Below are 25743 nucleotides of genomic sequence, written 5' to 3' on the forward strand. Positions count from 1 at the left end.
ACAGCAACGCCTCCTGACGCCGAGGATTTAAAACAGTCCACAGGGCTGGTTGTGGTCTGGACCTCGATGCTCTGGTGAATAATGAAAGGTGCGTCGCGAGCCAGTCGGTGTGAATCCAGCCCCAACTTTCTATACAAACTTTGAACAACATGAAACTTATTAAATGAACAAGAATGTTTTAGGTCTCAATCAACAGATCTCCCTTGAGCTACAAATGATCTACGTTAAACAAGAAAATGAGCAGCTCTACGATGCACTTGTGTGTGTATATAAATAATATCCTTTTTTTAGTTGTACAGTACCTTCGGCGCTCGAGCTGTACCTGAATAGAATAAACCCAATTCGGCTCTCCGTTGTCTCTCTGCAGGCGCAGCTCCGAGAGCTTCAGCAGGTAGCCGAGGACCTGCAGACGAAATTGGAGGAACGCCGCAGCAGGAAGCAGGAGGCCGACCGGCTCAAAGAGCAGACGCCGAGGCCGCCAGAGGCCGGGGACGGCCGTAAGTGCCTCGCCACCTTTTTAACCGGCTGTGATTTCGGCCCGAGTCCATTCAAAGCAATTTGCCGGGTCCGGCGGCATCGCTCCGCTTTGCAGGTCACAGGTCACGGCCGCGGCTTCCCAAAGGGCCCCGTCCGTTTTATCTCAGCCCGGGCCTCGCGCAGAACGCAAAGTAAATTGCCGCTCGCTGCTCCGGCCCGGATGACAAGTGGCAGAAACGTGGGAAGGCGGCCGGAAGGGTTAAATACAGATGCCTGTGCCATTGAAATAAATGGACTGGGAAAGGAGAGCTGAGCAACAGCACATCGCAGTCCCACCGCTCTCCTTTTACAGTCCTCAAACCCTCAGAGAGAGTGTGTGTTGGAAAGCACGGTGTACAGCTTAGTTTTTTTTTTTTACGTGGGTCATTTCTTTAGTCTGTAACACGTACTCTGCCCGTTGAAAGTCGTAATCAAAAAAAAAAGTCGTCATGTTCTCCTCTGATGGCCATTGATTGTGCGTCTCACGTCAAACTGGCCCTCAAGTTCGACTTTTGATTGCAGCAAAGGTCATTCGAACTTGCCGGTTCCTCTGAGCGAACATCCATCATGCTTCCCACTGTGCCAGCTGACCTCTGCCCCCCCCCCCCCTCCTCCACGTTGCCGGGGCTGTCATTGTTCGCTTCCATTACTGCTCATCTTCAGGGCGTAACAAGCATCCATCAAGGTTCTGGTCCGTGGTTGCGCGTCTTGTCCGCGTCGGTCCGCATCCATCGAGGCTTTTATCAAACGGTTCTACTGACAGTTTGTGTGTGTGTGTGTCTGTGTGTGTGTGGTGACTTCTAAGTGCAGAAGTTGAAGGAAAATTCCAGTGACTTAAAAGCGTTTTCTTTCCTGCTTGCAAGCTATGGAATTACATGTTGACGACAACTTGAATTTTGGTGAGTGCTCCTTTTAATCTGCCGACAGTCTAACTCTGCAGAAGCTTCAGTGTTGGTTTGTTACAGCTTTAATGAAGGGTTGCTTCCTTCTAGATTCCACTGTGGTAAATTTCTATAGTAAATCACTACAATCTCCGTCTCTTTATCGTCTTGTAACCAGTCGTATCCTTATGAGGCTGGACTACCAACGATATTCTTTAATGTCCTTTAGAATTATTTTCTGACACACACGTATGGTCCAAACCTGCCTTACTTAAGACCCACACGGACAAATAGTTATCTCAATTAAATCTCACATGAAAGAAAATGTTTTAGTTTGAGTCCGGAATGGAAAGCCAGAAGAACGAGCAGCCGAGCCCGAAAACTAAAACCGAGCAAGTCTTTTTAAACATTTTTTTTTACTACTGCTGTCGTTCAAACGTGTCTCTCCGGGGCTCCGCACGCAGTTTTCAAGGACCAGGTTATTTGTACCCTCAAAGGAAATTGCAGTTTCTCGATGCGCAGCGCTTTCGGCACAATGGAACAATACCCCAACGGCTCTGAGGTTTCCGACGTCGCCGTTGCGGTGTGAGAAAAATGACGTGTACGCCGTCCAGCATATATCTGTATTATTACGTTCTCAGAGTACATGCATATGGCTTTTATGATCGATGGATTATGAACTGTTGCCTGTGGTTACATTAGCTAGCTCAGCATCTACGCTTCTGTCTCACCCTGCAAAGCATGCTGGGGAAATACTCATCGGATGACAGACTTTCGCTTGTTTTGTTTGTTTGTCCTCTTTTTGGAAGGAGAGCCTTCTTAATGCCAGGCTTCCGTCAGCTTTTGGGGTTCACGCGGAGGTCTCTTCCTTCATGTGACACGATCCCCCCTCGCCCGAGTTAATGGTATGTCCCCCCCCCCCCCTACTCAAGAGTTTCCACAAATTCATCGGTAATCCGTCGGTTGACCTGATTTCTCCGGTGCGTCCAGTGAGACATCTCGCGTGCCACTGCACTCATGTACGTTGTCTCGTGGCGTGCATTAGGTGCACTGCGATGGGGGGAGGGGGGGCTTCGGCATGCCGAACGTTTCTAAACTCACCGTTATGTCAAATGGTACTTTTGAATTGAAGAATCACGCAATTTCCATTAACAATGAGGTCAATCGTTTAGTGGTTTTGTAACAACTGATGCAACATTCGGGCCTGTTTCTTCATACACTTGTATTGCAGTGGTCATGTTAGTCGTTACTTATTCAAATATGCCGTTTTCTTTCTGTGCCAGTTTTGCCAATCCCCTTTTGAGCCTTTTGTTCATTACTAAATCAGAAAACCAGACTGTGGCCCAACTTGTTCTCGTCAGATGGCGTTGTCAGACGGACCATAACATTGTGATACACACGACCACATGGGCATTCATTTGGTACATGCGAAGGTTTGGGACAGAATAACAAAAGCTGATCTGTTCCCCCAGCATTACTCAGCCTGGGGGAGATAATTAGTGTTTTAACGGAAGATGACTGGTTTTGACTTGTTGAATGAATTAATTTGACTAATTATTTGCAGAGGCCGAGAAGTATTCCGCGAGAAAAGGGCCAATATCTGGAAAATAAGACACAATGATGTGATTTTCTTTGAGTTTACACCTGCCGGGGTTGTCTCGATCTCAATATGCAAATGAAGCGCGTGCAGCCGACGGATTTGTTGAGTGTGGTTATTGTTCGCTTTATTGTAAGGCACCCTTTATTTTATAAATGACACCGGAGGGAGCACAATTTACACAAGTTTGTGGCAAACCTCCAGTTTTGCTTGATTGCCGCTTTCCCCGCGTTGTTATTAAACGCCACGTTTCCTCCAGATGTGATGGCGGTCTTTGTGTACATGTTTATGAGCCTATAAATGGACTTTTCATAGGGCTTTACGAATATCAAGAAACATGAAGCAAATACCAGAATATGTCCTACAGATTTTGCATTCCAGTAGAAGTTCCCTTGAGACCCAATGCAGAAATTTCGAAATGACTTCTAAATGTATATTTATGTTTTTAGAAATGGGCACAACTTTTGAATTTATTTGATTTGTTCCTACAGTCATTTTTTGCTGAATATTATATGTATTTTTACTGGGTGTTTTTAAAAAATGTTGAAAGTGCAATAGACTGCAGATACAATGGCAGAGGCGAAGGTCAACAAAGTCCTGACCCAGAATCCAACTTGGGACATTGCAGCTCAAGGTCCCGCACGACCCAGTAGGCCTTTGTGCATTTATCCATTTCCTGTTCTTAGCCAAAGCATCACGCGAGGATTGTTGCTCAACATGATTTGGTTCATGAGGATGACGTTTCTATCCTGTGTTTTCACAAAAAGTGGTAAGCTTGAATAATTAGCAGCCATTCACATTGTCACACTAGTTTGTGTCATTTGTGATTTTCGACTTCGTAAATGTATGGGCAGCTTAACACCAGCAAGCGTTTTTTGAATATATTTTTGCTTCTGTTGCACTCTGCCACGTTCTTTACAGTGCCGCAGTCTTTTTCTGAACTAACGCAGCGTGAGTCACTCTGCAAACCGCCGCCATCTGATGCACCGTTTAGCTTTTCAAAGCGCTTCTTTGCACGTTCCACCTTTTTTCTATTTACACACTCTACTGTGCTCTTTAAAAATAAAGGCTCAGTGTAACACCTGCAGCCTTTTGGTACATCTCCATCTCAAAACCTCCCCCTCTCCCTCCCCAAAGGGGTAATTTCCTTCCCTCCAAAATACTGCTCGCGCTATACAGGAAAAGAAGCCCGCGTGCGTTGTGTTGGCCTCGGAGTGCTCCGCCTCACAACAACAGAGGAGGCTCTGTGCGGATAACGCAGGTCCGTGCTGATGCCTTGCCTCCTCCTCTGTTCTCTTTGTTCCTCTCATTTTTTACGGGTATGACGCGCTTGCCATCGCCAGGGCAACATGGGTGGATGAGTGATGGTGTCCATTAGTAAACACAGCCCCCCCACTCCCCCCATATATGTGCCATCGGCCTAAAGAGCCAATGTCTTGAACCGCCTTCCTCGCTGTTTTCTTTTTTTTCTGTTATTTCCACTCACGCCCTCCTGCTCGCTCATCACTTATTTTTCCATATTCTACCCCACTCCTCCTCTTTACCTTTTTACCCCCCCTCCCCCGCCCCCTTCCCCCTCCCCACACACACACTGCTCCATATTTTTCTTCCTCTGCCCTCCTCTCCTCCCTTCGCCATCTATCCTCCTCCTGGTTGTTTTTCAGAGCTGCAGCTCTGCAGTAGGAGGAGGAAGAGGGATGAGACCATTTCTCTTCCTCCTTTTGTGCACTCTTTTTTTTTTTTGCAAGACAGAGACTAGAGAACAGGCTCAGAATGTCAAGCATTAGGTCGGGAATAGAGCGCCGTTTGAAACAAGTGGATCAGCCTCTGATGCAACAGATGAATCTGGGTGAGAAGTCCGGCTCCTTCGTACATGTTCGCTGCCTTGATTCATATTGTCGACGGGAGAAGTCGGGAAAAATAATTCTGAACTTAAATCCCCCCCAAAAAAACAACAAAACTACAAAAAGGAATTTGAAGTTGATTTTGGTATGGTTGCATTTATTAACTGGGGTTTAGTTTTTTTTTTTTAGTTTTTCTTTTTTTCATACACCCCAACAGCACGGCCTCAACCCACTCCACTGTACACTCGATAAAAAAAATGCTAATTCCACAATTAGCTTTTCTGTAATTAGCGCGGAAAGGTAATTGCGGCGGATGTGCAATTAGTATCATGTAAAGTGCTCTTCCCCAGACTTCGGGGCCAATCAGTTTGCCCCTTTTTAACGTTCTCCGTCGTGCGGCTGCTTATGCGCGAGAGAACTTCCTCCCACCCCGATGAATGCGATTCACAAAACGATTTTTTTTTGGGGGGGGGGGGTTTGCATCTCTTTTTCATCTGCCTGTGAATATGAATGGAGGAGAAGGGAAATCACTGTCAACCAGCCGTTGCAGCACAAAGCCTCCTGATTGCATTTTGGACTCTGACACCCGTTTTTTTCTCTTTTTTTTTTCTTCCTACAGGGAAACCAAATGTTCTCGCACAGCGTGACTGACTCTTTGCCTGATTGCCCAACATGCTCCTCCACCCCCCCCCCCCCCCCCCCTCCAACGCACTCATTTTTGAAAACCAACTCCAACTCGGTCCATCTCTCTTTTCCCAACTCTGTTTGCATTCAGATGGATTCATGTTCATAGCCGCGATTGTTGCTTTTAAAAAGCCATTGCCTCTCTTCCCTCCCTCTTCCCTCTTTTTATGAGTCTTTGTGCTTAGAAGCTAATCAGCTAGACTGGTGTGTCTTACAACCTTCTTTTTTTTAATACATTTTTGCATTAATCCAGATATCATTTTTTCTTTTTAGGTCTTTTTAGAGGTCAGAACAGCACAGTAACCGGCACTTTCAAGTTACTGGACAGCAATAAAGATGGAAGGTAACTAACATACAGCTTTTCTTTTTCCTGCATTGACCGTTGAAAAGCTTGTGGCTCCAGTTTTTGTGTGTTTGCCCCATGATAACCCATTAAGATGACACGATGACGACCCTCCACAATCTATCCTTGTCAGCCCTCACCATTCTTTATAAAAATGGAAACGTTTTGGATAAAACTGTGTTGGCAAAAATTCTCAGATACAATGATCCACCGATTGGCCTTTTTTCAAACCATCCACTGATGTTTTTGTGCTGAAACAGTTTTTCCGTCTAGAATTTTGCTCTCGCCAGGGTGAAAAGGTTTCTGTCACAGTATTGAGATTGCTATGAAATCCAATACTAAAGAAATTCCTATAGCATATTTGCTCATTTGGGGCTTTTTTCCTCCTACTGTGCAGTTTACATTTTTTTTTTTTTTTACCAGAGTGGTTGAAGGCCGGGGAGTGTGGAAAGAAAGGGAACAAGGTCGACGGTTTCAAATTTTTCTTTCAGTGGTACGCTTTATTCTGTCTGCCCTTGAACAGTGCACTTCAACACAAATGTGTAGTTTAACCATTGCATACTCAAATGAGCAAGGTTTATTGACGATGAATACATCTGACAGAAAGTTTCAGTTGCCGGCTGTGCTTGTTTATTTATCAGCTAATTTCCTAATTTCATTTGCAGACAAAGCAACCCTCTTGTGTGTGCATGAAAACAAAGGTAGCTGTACGTGAAGAACTCAACCTGTATAGTTAAACTTTAACTTATGATGCAGACCGTGAAACGGAGACAACGCCTGAAAAAAAAAACAACAACACAAAAAATCATTGCTGCTTACGCTAACCAGGCATATTGTCCTAGAAAGGAAGCGGGGCATAATAAACTGAAAACGCTATCAAGCACACCGCACTAAGGTCGAAGTGCTTGTGCAGCGATTCCTTCTTATTTATTTTGCTTCCAGGGAGCGCAATGTGCCCACTTATGCATTTCCCGCGCCTGGACGTGTAGCTATTATTCAGCCCCTCCGCCCCACCCCGTTCCCTCAACCAGCTCCGCCTCCATCCATCCACTCCATCAGCTCCACGAGACGCGCTTTAACAAACGCATTACCTGGTCAAAAAAAATATCTGCGAGTGGCGCTTATATTCTGCACGGCCGTCACTTCGGTCCATCAGTCGACGAGAGGCGGGGAGCCGGCCGCCTCCAGGCGAGACGAGTATTGATGGCCATTTGAATAAAAAGCAGGGAGTGGCGGCTGTGTATGTGCGGTACATCACCATTTTCTCTCTTAAAAATAAAAAAAAAGACAATGCCCAACGATTGCGACGACGAATGCGTCCAAAATCCTCCTCGGCTCACCTGCTTCTCGCACACAGCGATCTGCTGACATCGAACCGGATGAGCATGCGCATCGCAGGCTCTTTATCGTCTCCCTAATGGTACTTGGCTGAACGCTAGCCCGTTCTTAATCCACTCAATTGGAATTGCTAATCATCTTCAATGCTGATTCCCAGATAATTGTTCTCTCACTCATCATGTGAACTAATCAAATTTTTTTGCGTCTATTTAGCCGCCACTAATTGCTTTCCAGGACAAAAAAAACAGCCATTTTTCTTTCGTGAGGGCGTGAATCCGCTCTGAAATCCTTGAAGGGATACGTCACAAGCTAACGGGCTGCTGATTATCATCATAATTGTATTTGACAACAAATATTAAAGTGGGAAAAGTTATTGTTGCCACATCTGGAAGAAGTACTTTCTAACTTTCTATCACGTTGTACGATGGAAGGAGAGGAGGGGGGACCCCTCCTCTCCTTGGTCATCAAAGCAGCTTGTGGACTCGGTCGCCATTACTTCAGCCCGAACCTTCTCGAGCGCCGCGTCACACGAGCGAGCCCCTGTGCCAGCTGGCAGGCGTTTGGCAGCCCGGTGCCGGATTAACTGGTACCAGTACGCCGGCCTATAAATAGACTCCACCAACTGCTTCAGGAAATGAACCATGATGGAGCCTCCCAGAGGCCCGCGACCAGGTTGTGCATTTCATACCCTGGTCTCTGTCACGATTACAAATGTGTGTGTGAAAGAGTGAGTTTCCCCGTGTGTAAGTGTGCATCGCCCAGCACCTCCTTTTTAAGATCTCTCTCTCTCTCTCTATATATATATATATATATATATATATATATATATATATATATATATATATATATATATATATATATATATATATATATATATATATATATATATATATATATATATATATGATGATTGGAGCTGAAGCGGGTTTTCTTCACACTGCTCTGCAGCCTGTGTGCGCGCCTCACAATTGCCATTGTTTTCCTCCAGCACTTACCCCGGCCATTGATCCTCTGTGGTGGAACAAGCTATTTCGCTTTGTATGTTATCGTGCGCTTCCGCTCTCGATGGACTCCCGGGATTGATCTGGCCTGCGCGGCCATTATCTCGGCTCAGTAATGTTAGTTTGGGTGGAACCTGAGGAAGAAAGACCCCAGCAGGGGGAGTGTGGCCATAGAAAAGATCTAAGTGTTCCAGGATAAAAGGTTGTGTGTGTATGTGTGCGATTGGGATTTGTGTTGCGTTGTGTTCTCCGCCGTGTGGAACGAAGTGCGCCAAAACGGACTCAATGCCATGTTGATAAAAGCCAAACCTAGCAAAAGAATGAGCTCACCCAAGAAGAAGGCAATGAGCTTGATTCTGTAGTGCTGACTCCAAACCGCTGTGGCTCAATAATCCATTTACTTTTGTGTATATATTATATAAGGACGGCTATGACATCTTCATATCATTCAGTCATGTTAAAAAAGAAACGCTAACATACTCAACACATTCACACAGATGTCTTTTGTTTTCTTTTTATATATTGACCTCTTTTCCAGTAGCAGGAAATCTCCCCGTCGTCTAACTTACTGCTGCTTGTCTGTCGTTTTTGTGCGCGACAGCATAACGGTGGATGAAGTCCAGGCTAAAGTGGCACTTGTCCACGATGAAGAGCGGGTTCTGTCTGAGGATGAAGCGGTGGTAAGTTTTATTCTTTTATTCACACCGTTTCCTCTACAGTGCCGGTGACTTTTCAGCTTTGGCCTTCACTGAGTCCTTGTGATGGTACGTTATATTATCTAAATGCATTGATCAACAGAATGTCAAGTTAACACCCTTAAAAGGCTTTTAATCCATATTTTCCTTACTGTTCATAAATCTCGTGAAAAGAACACACAATCTTTTTATCCTAAAACAACAGCTTAACACTGTAGCTCTTTGTTGTTGTTTTTTAGGAACTTTGTGGTTTAATACACAGTCAGTGTACAAGTGAAGTATTTACAGTTGTGTGTGTGATATTGCATCACAAGTACAAGTACAAGCTCACTGGCGCCATCATCCATACGTACCGGACGCATCCCGAGTATGCATGAGATGCCAATGCTGTAACGTCTCCGACATTAACCACGAAGACAAATCGCTAAATGCTGCTCCTTGGGCTGCGTTGTGCGAGGCCACAGCCGCCGTTTCCCCCCCCCCCAGACCTGTTGAACTTCACGAATGAAGTTTGCCGCCAGAGGGTCACAGAGTGAAACATTGGCTGCGAGACAATTGTTTGAATGTTGCGGCGTTGCTCTGTGTGTGTGCGTGTGTGTGTGTGTGTGTGTGTGTGTGTGTGTGTGTGTGCAATGTGACAAGCCGACCAGGTGGTGAAAATCCGTGTTGATTTGTTGTTTCCGCTGGCTAACGGGAAGACATTTCCTAATGGATTCGACGAGAAGCGGATGAATTTGGAAATGAATATGCATGAGTGTGAAAATGTGTACTTAACTGCAGCCACAACAAAGCCAGGCACAAATTAAACAGGGCTGCCATTGACTAACATGTAATTTGCATTAGAACTGACAAGCGGCCCGGTGTTGGCGCCTTAATCGGGGTCCAAGGGCAGCGGCGGCGGTGCCAAACGAGAAGTTAATTCTGTGTACTGTGAGGGATTGGGAGAAACACTTTTGCGCTATTACCATCCATTAACTCTTTTCTATCACCTCCCGTGCGCTCCTTTCCTCGGAATACCTAACATTGCAAGCACGCCCCCCCCCTCACCCCCCAAATGTGTGTAAAATCCTTCTCAGGTGGAGACCGACTGGGTCGTTGAGAGAGAGAGAGAATAAGGCGGCTTTCATGTTAATGTTTTAGTCGTATACGTGGACAGGGAGAAAAAGTTATTTCCTCATCTGAAGACCCTGATTACTCTTCCTCCGCTCCACTCGGGGGATGATGCCGCGTATTGATTTCTCGCCCGCTTATTCAATTTTTTGTCATTTCCACAGGCACCCACAGAAAAAAAAAAAAATGTGGTTTCCACTTCAGCGGCTCAGATAATTCAAGAACAGAGGATTTTCAGGAGAACAATTTGATGATCAAAGGAGGCACTCCACTCGGAAGGGGGAAAGGGATTCTCTGGCGTGGCACTCCCTCACTATGCCATCATTACGTTAAAGCCCTCCAGTCCTTTTGGAAACCACCGCTAATGTAGATTCAAGTATATTCGCTTTTAGGAGGTAATCATCAGGTATTCGAGGAGAATGTCTTGTCAAGCAAATTGGCACCATTCTGGTTGAGTTGTCTCCTTTTCAAACAAAGCACAGAGATCTGGACAGATAGATTTCAATACTCAAACTGAAGCATTTGGACAAAATTAGCTCTGGCAAAGAGAAGCCTGTCCTCGCTTTTGTCGGTAACTGCAGTACAATCCATTCTCGGGAGCACTGATGTGTGACCAAGCTTGGACTACAGCTCTGTGCAGGCGAACAGAGCTCAAGGAAATTGCCTTTCTCTCAAGAAATGGGCATTTCTTCTTCTTCTTCTTCTTTTTTTTTTTTTTTTCTTCTTTTTTTTGCCGAGGTGAAATTCACTTATCCATCTACTACCCAATCGCCTCCCTTCAAAGCCCCCTTAAGCAGTCTGCCTAAACCCACAGAGTGTTCTCACATAGTTTTTCTTTTGAATAGAATGAAATGAATCCTCATGGGGCAAAAAAATCGTTTGAGAGCAAAGATGGATGACAAGAAAAAAACCAGTAGGTGCATTGGGAAGTCCCCCTAACAGCTTGCTGCTGGGTATGTAAATCGCCCTCTTTTTGTTATATTTTTTCTTCAGTTTGATAATATTTGCTTTACCACAGGGGTTCCAGAAGAAGAGCTGTCATTAGTTGGTAACGACGCAGTAATGAAGACGGTAAAGCGCGTCGGGTGTAGTGGCGCGTGGACAAAAGGGAATAACCGGCTTCAAGAAGCTCCTGAATGCTCGAGGTGCTCAATGTTTAAATCTTATCCTTATATCTACACGCTGTAATCTTCTACTAGTACAAGGTAAAAACATTGCGTGCATTTTCGAGCTTTATATTGAATGGCTGGTAAGTTATTGCAGATACATTTTGGTCTGTGATACTGCGGATGAGAGATTTCATCTGTTTGCTTCAGGCTTAATCACCTGATTGGCAGTGACTTAAGGGGCATATATACTAAAACTATTTAAGATTTTAAACACTGGGAGAAGTGTTCGGGGGGGGGGGGGGGCTGCTTTGGCTTTTTTACCTTTAGTAATGCATAACTGCATACTGGCTTTACACCCACTGAAACATCCAAACAAAACCCCAAAATGTGAATTAAAAATGGAACGTTTTATGTTATCTTTTAGTTAGTTGAGCAATAACATAAGAGGCCGTGATTTTAATGATACAACAAACTGAATAGTCAGAAAGGAGATAAAAGGAATTACATAAATTAAAAAAAATGAATAATCAAAAGTTCCCAAAGGAGATTAAAGCATAAAAACCTCCCCCACACCTTTTTATCCGTCTCTGATACGTTGCTGAGCGACAGAGAAGCACCTGCGCAGCGAGCTGGTCGGCTGCGATCCCCCCCCCCCCCCCCCCTTCCCCCTCCCCCCTCGGCCACGACGCCCAACTCTTTCAGTGTTCCCGACATCCACGGAAAACACCCGGCACCTCGCCGTCGCCCTCCTACCCCGAGTCACTTGCTACCCACCAAGAGTGGGGGGTCAGCCGCTACGTCCGGCCCCCCGCGCCATCTGTTGGGGGGGGGGGGGGGGGGCAGTCGATGTTTGGCCTTCGCCAACGCTGAAGTCTCCCTTCGGGGAGGCTTATTTGCATTCTTGTTTAAAGATGGTATCCGGGTTGACGGACCCGACGGGGGTCCGACCGAGACTAGGACAAGGACCGAGTCCAGATGTAACCGTGACTGTGACTGTTGCACACTTCACCCCACCCCTACCCCCCCATGATTGAATCGACCGCCACGTGAAGGGCAACGGCGGTGTTACAGCACATGGGTGATGTCTCGCCGGCCTCCAGAAGGGGGCAGCAGGCCTCTAAGTGAGCGCTAATGGGGGGTGTGGAGGGGGGAGGATGCAAAGTCACATTCACAGGTCATTTAATCTCTTTGTTTTGCAATGGGCTGGGCCTCCGGTGCTGTTTTTCCGCCTTGCTCTCTCAAACAGAGGCAGGGAGAGAGAGGGAGCAGGGAGATATCGCCCCCTCCACCCCAATCTCCTTCCTCATGCATTTGCCGGCTGGTTCTGTAACGCTTGCAGTGATTCCAGGATTTAATGTGCGCGTTCTGAGGAGGAGCATTCTTCTTCTTTTCTTAACACACACACACACACACAGTTTCATTATCTGAAATGCCTTTTCTATTCGGCGCCACGTAGCATCTGACCTTGAGTCTGCCGACCCGAGTCCGCACTTGAGATCCGCGCTCGTTCCCGAAGCCGGCTCCGGGATGTAAGCCGCGTCGGTTGCGCACTTTGCAGCCCGTGCACCGGCTCGCCCGGTGGATTACACGGCAGTCAAGGTAAATCATGGGCGGCTTAGACTTAACCATCCCAGTAATCTGGATAGCGGTAAACACCGCCGGCCTTATGCGTGTCCGTTTGTGTATGATTACAGTCCTGTGTTAAAAGCCGACCGAGGCTGGTGGGCCGAGGGCAAAAGAGGGCAGGAGAAGGGGGTGGGTGGGGGTAGGGGGGGGTGTCTGCGCCTTTAACCCCCCCCACCCCTCCATCAGTACCATTCATCACCTTGTATCACATGTGCCATGTTTTCCCACTCCCCAGCTGGAGTGCTTTCAAGCTGTATAATGCGAGATGACAGGATGAAACCAGAGGTGGAGTGATACGCGGTTTGCAGCAAACTGACCTGCTGAAACTCGCTGTTCTGTGTCGTGTTGTTCTGAGAGGACTTTATTTATCTACCAGAAGGTCTCCTTCTATCTGCTCAGTCACTCTCGTCAGTTTCTCCCCCCCCACCCCCCCGCTTACTTACTCGTTAAGCTGTGTTTCTCCACAGAACATTCCTTTTTATTTCGTTTCATGAGCAATACGGAATTGTGAATAGCGACACTGTAAAAACAAAACGCCACCCGTGTCAGACTTAAGGAAGCTGCGTTCCTGCCGCTTAGACTCCACCGCCGAAAGCGCCGTCTCGCGAGCTTCGCTGTCAAACCAGCCTTCCGGCGAGCTCGAGGCAGCCGTTTGTATCCTCATCGCCTCCAAACCACTCGACAAACACTATTGATGTTGCTCCTGCACACAGCGGGTGGCCCCACGTCGAGAACGGGTCCCACGCCGAGCCGGCAGCGGCGTCCAGGCAGAGCACGCGCCGGCTTCCTCCGGGACGAGCCGCGCCGGGGCTTCCCGAGGCGGGACGCATCGATTGCTGATTCTGTAGCAACAGAGAGGGACTTTTAGCATGCAGAGGGAGGTATTCCAACAGGTATTCCTACATTATGCTCACGACAAAAAGGGGGGTTCTCTGCTTATTATTGCTGCGTAGTGACTTCATACTCAAATGGACACAGAGCGTTGGGCCCTTGATACGGCATATGTATCTACAACACAAGAAAATGAGCCAGGTTAAGACGTTAAGAGATTAAGACACGTTTCACCTGCAACGTAACGAAAAAAAAGAATGCACATAAATAAATCTAATTCCAACACATGAAATATGTAAAACCAAGACATGAGCAAATGTTTTTTACTTCTTTTTTTTTAATGATAAAGAAAACTAAACCCTCCCTCCCTCTCTCGTCGTCAACTCTAGGCTTTTGAGACGGGCTTGCTAGCGACGGGATGACACACGGAATGACAAAACTCGTGTGTCTGTCTGTCAGGCTCGGTCTTTATCCCGCTGACATTTGCTGGCTCCGACTCATCCGGGCTCTGGAGAAGCCGGGGATAAGAGTCAGACACAGATGGCTCTTTCCCTTGCAGTTCTGTCTCGCGCGAGATTCAGGATGGGGGGAGGGGGGGAGGGAGGGAGGGAGGGAGGGAGTAGGCGGGGGGGGGGTTTCAAATCCTTTATTTTTTTAAACTCTCTGAAATATAATTGCCTCTTCAAGCGAAGAAGAGTCCAGCGAGTCTTCACCTACTGCAACAATGTGTAGGTTTTGTTGTTGTTGTCTTCTTTTTGGCCGCTTCTCTTGGCCCAGGCTTGATTCTTTTTGTCGTTGCTGACCCGACCTGTCGGGCCGTGGGGGCGCGATGGGGCCGTTGCTTTCGGGCGGAGACGTTTCTTCTCCTCCCAGCGAGTCAAAAAAGCCTCGTGCCGTTTAAAACTGATGAGAGACACGAGAGAGGGGAGGTGTAGCTGTTGAAACCCATTGACATAAAAACAAGAATTACGCTCGCCCGCTGTTGTTTCCAAATAACGACCCCCCCCTCCCACCCCCAACTTCTGTGTGCCGAGGACTGTCGCCTTTTTAGCAGACATGTGTAAGAGCGATAGAAATTGTTACGTAAGAAACATTTAGCGACGTCTTTCATTATTTATTTATTTATCCCCTGCAGCTTTCCGCAGCTTGATCCTTTGTCTTCTTCTTTTTTTTTTTTTTTCTTTCCCTCCCGAGCGGCCTCAACTTCTTCTCTGCTCTCCAGGTAGTTCAGAGCGAACGCGTGGGCCCAGAACAAAGGGAGCCGGCAGCTGATCCAATGACGGCAGCGATGCGAGAGGGTCCCAGGTGGAGTCGTGACTCAAGTAGCACTCCAAGATGGGGAGGTGTTTGAGGGAGCGAGGGGAGAGGGTACGGGGGGGTTGGTGGGGGGGGGGCACACAAGCGGCGCCCTGTGTGACAAGCTGCCTGTTGTGTGTGTATACTCCTTGACAGCGGGGAAAGCAAAGAGACAGCAGACCTCTGCCCCCCCCCCTCCCTCCCCCACCCACCATCGCTCCCCTCGCCGGACCTCCGCCAAAGTACGACGGGACTCATATTTATTCCCCCTGAGCGGCAGTGGCAGGCGTGTCCTCCTCTGCTGCCCCTGCGCTTGTTTCAGTGAAACTGGCGTTGAAATAGCAGGAAGATGTTCGCCGAGCAGCACGCGACGGGGAAGCCGAAGCTTCACTATGAGGGTCCATCATCACAAGGCTTTGCCTTCGCATATACAAAGGTATAAAGTTCATCAAAGGGTAGACTTAACCCTCCTATTTTCTTTCAGTGTGTGTTCAGGGGAACTTCTCGGTGTGGTCAAGTAAATGAACGTGCAACGTGCGATATTTCGTTTACAGATGACCGTCGTTTCAACTCTTAACCAGCTAATTAATACGACCGTCAAACGCACATCACAGGCGACACCCAGGGAAGAGTGGGATTCCATAATTGGAAATTTTCCTCCCAGGAATTGTTCTTCGATGGAACTATTCAAACGCTGTCTCTTGAGAAATGATGTTGATGCGAGTGTGTCATCGTGTCTTAGCGGTTTTTAATAGGAGCCGCCACAGGCTCGGCCTAATTTCCCCGGATCGGCAGCGTTGACCATTAACGCTTTTATTGGAACGCGCTGCCGGCTTTTCATTACTTTAAACGTCAAGGGTTGTAAATAATACAGTTAAAGATATTGCCCCTTTCCCCTGTACACGGATTGAGCATCGCATTATTCTCCGTCTGGCAGCGTACAGAAGTGACGTCATCCACCGGCGCCCACTCGGGTGCTTCCCTGTGTCTCCGTAGTTGTTTGAGATACGTGACCTGATTTCCTTCACCTTGTGGTGCGTGTGTGGTTGCGCGGCTGTGCACTTAGGTCGGGGGGGGGCAGTGCCGTCGCCCCTCTGACTCATCCCTTCCTGCCTCTTTCCCCTTTTCCTCACGCACTCCCTTTGCAGAGAGTGACATTTATTAATTAAATATGTGTACTGCCGCGGGATGTGCCTCCCTTTCCACTATCTCCAGACACTAATAATTACATTGGCATTTAGCTCTGTGATAAGCCGACCCCATGGCCTTCATGAAATGTTCCCTGGGCCCTGATACTGAGCAAAATATAGACTGAGGGGAGGCTATATTGATCCAATCGCCCGCCTGGTCGCTTTTATCTTAAGAAAAAGAGGAACCGTCCATTAGCATGGGTATAAAAAGAAGTCTTTGACACCTGATTTCTACATAATTAAAGGCTGAAATTGAGCTTTTCTGGAAGGATGCTGTTTAATTGAAGTTGGAGCTGATGTTGACAAGCTACCGCAGGTAAACAAGGGATCATTTTTATCTCTGACGGTCTAAGGACTACTACCTTTGCCTGTAGAGACTTAACTCACACCACCTGACACACAGTGCATCATGATCAAGTTTGAATGAGCAAATACACGACGGATCAGCTGCTCAAAGCTCAACGGCATCCGTGTTTCCGCTTAGAATATTTCCCTGCAAAGTGAAGTGAGCTAAAAAGCTTTGGAGTATTAAGCTTGATTTTGCTTTACCTAATTGCTTTGCCTCGCGCGGCCTAATCAGACTGGTGCATTGCCAGATTATGTGGTTTGTTAGCTTTAGGGATGCACCAATTGATGCCTGAGTCACAATCACTGTAATCATGCATTGGGTTTATAAAAAGCTCACTGGTACCAGTCACATTTTAATAAATTGTCAGCAATTAGCCCGCTATCCGTCCCATCAGTTACCATGGCACCGCGGCCGTTTGCGTTGGTTTTTATTGACAACCTGTTTTTCTTTTCTTTTTCACACGACTCGGGTTGTGCTTCTCAGACCTGACTTCCAGCCTTCCTTCGGCGGGGGTTAGAGAATGCCTTTGTTACAAATAGCAGCGTGGAGCAAATCACTTCAGGTTTGTCTGAATAATCACTAATCACCAAATTAAACTGGAGATTTGAGTCCCACAGGTTTGCAGCAAAGGCCCCGGCTGTTTCAGCGGAAAACACCTGGGCTCCAAATTGGACCTCCGTACTCGGGTTGATGTACTTCCGGTATCGGCTGAGATGGCCGGTGTTCTCGCTGCCTCGGGACTCGTGCGAAGGGACGACTAGCGGAAGCTTTCCTAACCTGCTAACTGCTCGGCTGAGGAGAAAAGCCCCAAAACGAGTGGCGAAGATGAGTGAATGAGGCAAAGTGAAGAATGTAGCCGCCGGCTTTTATTACATGCGACTTTCTGCCCGGGCAGGTGTGTATTCATTCCGTATGCACACACTGTGGTGCTTTAATACTGCGTGGAAGTGGTAATACTTTCCGCCGTGTGGGATCATGGTAATGGATGTCTCATCTTTTTGTTTGTGCCGTTTTCCACTTGTTTGCAAAGCGCATTTCATAACTAGAAACCCAATAATCTCTCGGCGGGTAGATGTACGTGGTGTTTGTAAAACTCAGCTTCTGGGACTGGCTCGATCCATCAAACACCATAACGGAGTATGTAGCGATGTTATTTGATCTTTCCTCTCCTTTCTCCCACTCGCTGTAATGGCAATATCTCCGGTTGTGTCAGCCCTGGAGTTGGTTCCTCTGAATAAAGGGCAGAGCTTATTCGGCGGAATTGTTGCCAAATGTTCTCATCACAGGAGTCAACTCCTTCAGAAATTGCAGTTCAGATGCAGTTTGAGGACTAATGGGGTTGCCTGATTTGTAAAAGTGATAAATGCTTAATATGCAATTTGCGGCTGTATTAAAGTTAAACTTCTGGTACACAGCGAAGATCTAACAATTTTTTATTCTTTTCAAATTTTTCAAATAGTCTTTTCCCCTTGTGATTAGCCATAGTTTGTTTTGTTATATAAAACAATTAAATGAATATGGGCCAAGTTTAAACTCATCCCAGTCGTACACCTTGGAAGTAGAAAAGGATCACATTGGTTCCCCTATTGAGTCTAAAGGCCGGCGCATGCTTCTGCGTCGCGTGTGTTGCAGAGCAATTCACCTCCAGAACAACAGGCGGAGTGACGTGTTGTTGTTGAAGACGACCTAGAGAGTCACGTCTATTTATTTATCATAGACTTTATTGCCCCGTGCATCGCCACTGCTGCTTTTCATCGCGGACACATTAGTCCCGTATTTTCCTCCACAACTCTCGACCGGCAAACCGGCGTTTGCGGCGATCTCCCTCCGTGAATCCAACCCGCTTTATACAACCCGCCAACGGTGGCAAGGGACACGCAAAGGGGGTCTTGGGTCTGCGTTGCTCTGAAAACGCAGAAGCATAAACTAGGCTTAATCTAGACTAATCTAATTTATTGAGCAGGGTAACAAACTAGTCAGTACGGTGCAGATATTTCTATGATTAATTTATCCATCTATTGTTTTTTTATTCACAATTACTGAAGCCCACTGCGACGTCTTCAGACATCTTTTGTACAACTCTAAATGCAGTCCAAGAAACCCGCCAATCGTTACACATATTTGGCTTTTTTTGCTTTTTTTAATCGCTTAAATGATCGTTGCAAATTAATTAATCTGTAGAGCGATGCACCCGTCAGTGCAGAATCTCCCCTTCCAACCAAACTGCTGCTTGTTGTTTAACAAAGGTTGCGCTCTACATGAAGCCTGAAGTTGCGGTACCAACGGCTCATTTCCCTCTCAGCCCACTCAGCATATTTGGTACCCCCCCCCCCTCCCTCCTCCCTCCCCAACAAACACAGTTTTTGGCTTTGGGAGCGGCGACCCCGAGCCTTTGCCGCGGTGTGATTCACACCACCTGCCTTCCGAATGTCCGCATCCACGGCGTTTATTAGCTTAGCTAAATTGTGCATACTATTCAAAGGTCACCGCCCGCTGCGACACGCCGCTGCCAAAACCGCTGCCCGCGGGGACGCCTCTTCGGATGAATAAATGCTGCAAGCCGCACCGCCCTCCGCCCCTCCTTTACCTCCCAAAATGTGCAGCACATTTGGCTTTTACGGGCCTCGCACAAGGCCCTGTGACGGATGGGCGTCTGCTGGTGCGCTTCGCCTTACTGACTTCCATTTCAGCCGGCGAAAGGCAGCAGATTAATTCGCTTGTCAAATTTCCCTTTTTTTTGTTTTGGCCTTTCCTTTCTTTTCTGCAGGGGTTTATTCAGATCGCAAGAACGATGGGTTTGTCCTCCAGTGAATTAAAACATGCAGTATATCTGTATAAGTACAACCTACCAGGTGATGAATGGTTTTTGACTCCGGGAAGCAGTAAACTTCCTCCGTTTGGCTGTAAAAACTGATTTAATGAGAGAATGACTTGAATAGATGAGCAGATATGGCAGCGGGGATTATTGGCAGTGGAGCTGAATGGAGGGGAGGGTGGATGATATCCAGTTTATCAGTTATGTAATGCACTTTTTATGAGACCATACCTGCAGGGGCCAGCAGGCACTCTGCACGAGACGGGTGAACGCGAGCTGGAGATGCGTGTCGAAACCTATACGTGCTTTCGAGGAGACGTGTACTCTTACGGTGCATGTTGTGTCTCAGGTGGTATAAAGAATTTAGAGCGATGGAAGGCACGACCCGTTGAGTGCCTGTAGAGATACCGAGGCTCCATGTTTGATTCATTTACTGCGTTTGCACACGGGTTTTGTTACAGTATTTATTGTGCTTAAAATAATTACCCCTGCCTCCCTTCCCTCCCCTCCAGGCTTTGTTGGGAGGAGACCATCAGATGGATCTAACCACGTTTCAGCACACACTCTGGGACATCCTGACAAACGGAGGCCGTGTCAAGGTGAGCGCCGCCCCTCTGCATCCTCCCTCTAGCTGACTGTGCTCTTCATTCACTCCTTTGGGGCTTTTTTTTAATTGTTAAACAAGAAAATGAAATGAATGGACATAATTCTTCACCAAAGGGGTAAATAACGCACCTGCAATGATGAAACACAAATAGTTCCCTCTAGTTTGCCTCATTGTTTTTGAGGGATTTTGTAGTTGGTAGTTTGCTTGTAGTCGGTGAAACAGGGAGGATTTGCACTGCTTAGTTAATCCGGTGACTCCATCGTTGTTCTTTAAGCGCGATTGGTAAGATTAAAGAGCAAGAGAACCAGCGTTTTTTTATTGTTCTGTCTTAGCATTTGTAAATAGAATCTTGTTGCAAAAAGACAATCTAATGGACTGTTCTAGAAATCTAACTTTGATGTCAGATCTCTTTTACCAAACCGTCCTCGCTCACTTCCTCCTTTCACCTCCAGCTGATTGAAATCACCTCCAACCTTCTGCTGTCTGTCATTTAACTTCGATCCATACCAAAAAACATTTCCCTCTGGCCACTGGGGAAAAAAACCAACTCCCCGCTCCCAATGGCTGGGTCGATCCCCCCCTATCTTCCCTCCTGGACCATGAGCACCGAATGGGGAAAATCAGTTTCTGTGCAAAAAGCCTGATTAAATGTAGCCGGGGGTGACGTTCTTCTAGTTACCGCCGGTGGGGTTTGACGTCCGAGCCTGCCGGCGTCTTTTCCTCACAACCACGTGTGTTCGTGTCGCGGCTGAGGCCCAAAAGAAGAATGTCCGCGCCCTCCTCTCAACCCCCCCCCCCTCCGTCTCCTGAACCGAGGACACGCAGAGTACGCGATACCATCCCTTTCATTTCCGCTCTTCCAGATAAAAAGATGAGACCGGGCAGAGCAGGCAAAGGGAGGCCTATCGGCGGTGATTGAGTCCCTTCGCTAAGCCAGCGCGAGGATCCGCTCAAATAACCCGCCGTGCCGATAAGGAGCCCGTCATCGCCATAGACAAAAAACACATCGCCCGTTCTGATTGGATTGCGCCGTCTGCCCCGGCTTATCTTAGTGTTGCTCCATCATAGGAGGTGAAATTATAAAGGCAAACTCGTGTCCCCCGTCTGAAATGCATCCGCTTGAAATGGAGCCGGGTTGTTGTTGTTTGCAGTTGCAGCGCAGGTTTGAATTTGATTTTGCTTCCCCCATTTTCAAGCCGCTTTTTCAAGACGTCTGGCTGCCGTTATGGAATGAATTCATTTGCAATCCATTTTCTGCTCGTATTGCCATCGAGTGTTTGTTTCTGTAACGCTTTCGTTTCTGACCAAGCAAGAAGATTCTCACAATACAACTGGGAAGATAAACAAAACAAAGATTTGCGCCACTGCTTTAGAAATCAGTTCTATAAAAATAATAATGAATAGAAAACAATTCAAAACCTACCACAAAATGTTCCTTCCCCTCCTAAAAACCTTGAGTTCACTTCCCTTTACCTGTTCTCACGTCAAGCAAGCAAGCGGCCGCTGCAGGTCTCCGCCGACGCAGGTTTCCAAACCTGAACCTTTTCTGTTCGCGCACAAGTCGGCCGCTCTTCGTCCCGTACCGGTTGTTTCTCTGCGCGTTCACGGCCGGGGGGGCCTGCTGAGAAGCTTGCTCGCTCGAGGAGAGCTGTGACTGCGTCGGTAGATGTAATGGTTGGTGGCTCACAGAGGAAGCACTCCGTCTGTTGCGGGAGCGGACGGCGGATCAGCGGTTCTTGCGGATGCAGCGTGACGGTTTGACGCAGCACAGGCTATAATAAGACTTTCTTTTTGGACCGCGCTGCTGCAGTGTCATTACTTTAACTGCCGTTTTGTTTTGGGCATCTTTCACTCGGCTGCTGATTTATTCATCCTTTATATGCAAAGCAGCCAGAGACCAGCTTGTGGGGGGGGAAAGGCCGATGAATGATAAAGCATTTTTAACGAGCTATTGGAAAAGCTTCGCCTCTCTCGCATGTCAGCTGCTGTACGGCAGTTTACCAGCGAGGCGTTTACATCCTCCAGGAGGCGTGAAACCCTTTTAAAAGCACTCGAGTCGGCTGCTATTTGCCGCCCCGATAAAGCGCCCCGCCGTCGCACCCGTTGCGTCTCGGGCCATATGTTCGCCTCGCCGTTCTCTGGTTGCCTCGAAACCCCTGAATCACAAAAGCCGCGTTGCTTTGGGAAAAGACTTGAACCTGAAAAGCCGGTATGACTCTGCTCTTCACGTGCACTTGAGCATGCCGTCGCTGGTGTAAACAGGAAGTAGATTGGTTGCTTGGTTACAGAAAATATGAGAGGAAAATGGTAGTCTTTTAACGAGAAAAGGTAGTGCTTGATCTTTTCTCTCTTTCTCTTTTTCTCTGACAGTGACTTTAAAATGAGCACTCGTGATCAAAGTTCACTCCATCACGGGTCGGTAAATGCGCTCAACAAACGTCTCTCACTCTTTTTGGGTAACGTTGTCTCAAGTCTCGTAGCCGGGCGCGTTATAGGCGGGAGTCTCTGTAAACAAACGAAATCACAAAGGTTTCTTTGTTAGCTGCAACAAAATGCGCATTGATAACAAACGTCAAATCTTGCATCTCAATCGCGTTCAGCGAAGCCTTGACTTCCGACGTCCTCTCTGACCGCTGATGACGCCTCAGTAATCGCTCTATTTGTCCGCTCTGTCACGTGACGGGGCCGGTGGAATCAGGGCACGCTGTTCTTTAAACATGTTTGTCCCCCCGCTACTCCTTTTTGTACATTTTTACAACCCTTTCATGAAGAGGGTCTAATCAGATCTGACATCAAGAGCATTTGGGGGACTCTGCATCTATTGCGGCACCTTTTTCTCCCCCCTCCCAGTGGCACGCGATGGCTGACGGGCCGGCGGTTGCCAGCAGACGGCCTTCCTCTTTCGGCCCGTCTTACCGACACGCCTGCTCCTTTTTTAAATTTTTTTTAAATTCCTTTTCGGTTTCCCTTCTGCCACAAACAACAGCTCGTTCGGGCCAGAGTCTGGCAGAGGATTATTTAGCTCTTACTGAACACTTTTTAGTATGACTACAGAACTTCTGCCGATCCATCTGACACTGTTGCAAAATGGCGACATATGGCCACAAATCTGTTTTAGCACAGACTGCAACAATTATAGCACTTAATGATCTGATTACATGCTCTTAAGAGCGTACAGGAACTTTATTGTGCTTCTGTGGCCAACTTGGATGTTAAAATCAGTGAACAACTGACGAGTGTTTTCTTTGCAAAATAGTTTTTCCTGCACTTCCGTCACAGTTCACCGAAGCCTTCACATAAAATGCGCGTGATCGCCTTTACCGTTATTTTAAGCCCTTTTTTTCCCTTCTCCAACGCCATGGAGGGATGTATAAAAGTTAACACGCGTTTGTGCGTGTGTGTGCATGTGTGTCCCTCATTTACATAAAATGGTGTGTTTTCCATCAAACCGTGTCACACATGATTCCGCCATATGTCCACAAATTTACCCCTGACTGTTTTCTCCCACACTCAAACATGTAAACGGACTACGGAGAAACCCATCAGAGGTCGCCTCGCGTCGGCAGCGGCCCCCGGTTCAGAGCCGAAACGCGCATCTCCAGAAGACGTGACTCATACGGTAGAAGGTGCTATTACACTGTTTTTCGGTATCAAAACACAATCGCAACTCGCATGCGACATTTGACAGCAGACGGGGGGAGATATTCTCCCAGAGAAGAAGATTTTGTTTCGGAAGTGCCATTAAAATGAATCAAAAGATTGTGAACCTCCGTGAATCACTCCATCGCCGCTCTCGCGGGGACGTGGAGACACAGAGGAGGAAAGTGCCAGCAGCTGTGCATGGGAGTCGGAAAAAGAAAACCACTCGGGGCGTCTTTGTCCTCAGTTTAAACAGCGCCACAGAGGGGAAGGGGAAGGGGAGGTGGCAGAAGAAGGGAAAAGAGACGAGCGCTTTCTCACAGCTGCCCAGCCCGAGGCCTGAAATGTGTGGCGCTCTTCTCGTCAGCGTGTCACCAGCAATCCGTCCTCGCCTGTCATTACTTCAGCTCTCGCTGAGCACACGCGCACACACACACACACACACGCGCGCGCGCGCCGTCTCTCAGACACACACAGCGCACACTGTCTGTGCTGTCGCGGTCTACTCTTAAATGCTGCCAGCATCAGATCCTCCGACGTGGCCAACTTAAACGGAATGGAAGACAGACGTCCGTGAAACGGGACGGCATCCTGGCACTCCAAACTATAAGACCACGAAAGAAAAGGAAATCCGGTGGCTAAATGATTCAAATAGGCAGTGGGCTACCACATTAACTGTAGTACATGACCGTCACCAGTCATCTCAACAACAGCCATCTGCGGCGACCCGATCAATCAAATGAATTCTTCCCGCAGACGGCGAACAAAAGATGTGTAACGTCACATTCGCAGATTATACAGATTATTAGAGCTGCACGCAGATGACACACTGAAAAGTGTGGTGGAAAAGAGACCAAAAGCATGCAACACATTACAATACGATGTGAAATGTGCATAACGTGGCACGCTTATAAAGAAGGGCCTCGTCTTTGCTGCTTTATCACCGAAGGTATTCCATGAGGTCGGTGTCTCCAACACACCGTGAGTCGGTGCACAGGCGGATATTTAAATTGCATCAGTTCCTCTGACGGAAATGTGTATAGCCTTCAACTCCCTTAGAGCTTTTAGTCATTTATTTTGATTAGCGCTGTATTTAAAAGATAAGTCTCTTAAGTAAGTCGCCTGGGAAGACGGCTTGGCGAGGGTGGCGGCGGGGGAACAAGATGAAGTCTGTTTGATGATTATGAACTCGGAACTATCGGCTTGTCAATTAATTAGGCACTTCCCGGGTACATGCGCGCCCCTCGTTTCATTCGCCGGGCCCCGTCTCTCGGTGGACAAATACCCGCGGCGCCGCCATTGTATGTCTAAGTCGTTACACGCATCTCCCGCAGCTGGGGAACGGAGAATAAAGATCCTTCAAAGGCAGAAGGTTTTCAAGAGCCTCCTTTTTTTTTTTTTTTTTCCTTTCTTTCTCGGAGCAGCGCGTGTAGCCGCTCGAAGGCTTTACTCTGCCGGTGTCTCCTTTTCAGACGCAAACAAGAGCTGGAGACCGACGTGGACATGAAAAGGTGGGTGGAATGAGAGGACCGAGCTCGAAGTGAGGCCCTCCCATTATTTCTGCCTCGCAGGCCGACCACGTGTGCGGCGAGGCGTGCAACAAATAGAAATGTGCATTTCACATCAAAGAGGGGAACGCCGCACATACCTGGGGAAGATTCTTCACATTTTCCCTTCCCCACACGCGTTGTTGGTTCTGTATCCGTGCCGACAGGCGGGGGATAGATGAGCAGATTCCACATACGTGTGTGCATTTCATATGTGACCAAGCGTGCACGAAGGCCCGTCCAGGAAACTGCTTCCTAGAACCCACGTGAAGGGAAGGGAGGAGAAATTAAGCCTAAACCGAAGGTTCAAATACGAGTGTGGTCTCAGCAGGGTGGGCTAGCGAGCTAACGGCTCTGTGGATAAATGGTATACAACCTCTGTTAAAACCCCAATATGTGAAAAAAACGCCTTCATACGTGAGCTCTACAGGAGCTGGCATGTGGTTTGTGTTGCCTTTGGATATAGAACCTTGTCATTCATGTTGGTTCAGTCCATTTGGGTCATTCCCTAATATTGCACAATGTTTACTGGATAAGATAAGAATGGGTGACGGTGGGCACATTTATAGTGGTTAATCTAATATAATTGTTATAAGAAGAATAAAAATACAGAAAAAACACACATCGAACGAGCTGACAAAGCTGCACGGAATAACATTAGTGCATTTTTATACCATATTTTTTAACATTTTTTTCCCAGCTCTGGTGACTCGTTCTTTTTTTTT

At 47.4% G+C, this 25743-nt stretch overlaps 1 protein-coding gene and 1 long non-coding RNA gene across 6 annotated transcripts in view; both read left to right on the forward strand.

The window, feature by feature from the left end:
* The window catches only part of LOC120822256 (glucosidase 2 subunit beta), a 77033-nt gene that overhangs the window by 6924 nt on the left and 44366 nt on the right, over positions 1–25743 (forward strand). For all 5 annotated transcript variants that reach the window (XM_040181792.2, XM_078106230.1, XM_040181794.2 and 2 more), the window contains exons 6-9: positions 368–497; positions 5796–5865; positions 8806–8884; positions 19738–19824. In XM_040181792.2, coding sequence (XP_040037726.1) covers positions 368–497; positions 5796–5865; positions 8806–8884; positions 19738–19824 — 366 coding nt within the window. The remainder of the gene's footprint in view (positions 1–367; positions 498–5795; positions 5866–8805; positions 8885–19737; positions 19825–25743) is intronic.
* LOC144410310 (uncharacterized) lies at positions 10828–14931 on the forward strand. Its single transcript, XR_013468280.1, has 3 exons — positions 10828–10962; positions 11028–11154; positions 14798–14931. It is a non-coding gene; the product is annotated as an uncharacterized LOC144410310 (long non-coding RNA).

This window comes from Gasterosteus aculeatus, chromosome 7, assembly GCF_964276395.1.
Source record: "Gasterosteus aculeatus chromosome 7, fGasAcu3.hap1.1, whole genome shotgun sequence".
In the NCBI taxonomy this organism is placed as follows: Eukaryota; Metazoa; Chordata; class Actinopteri; order Perciformes; family Gasterosteidae; genus Gasterosteus; species Gasterosteus aculeatus.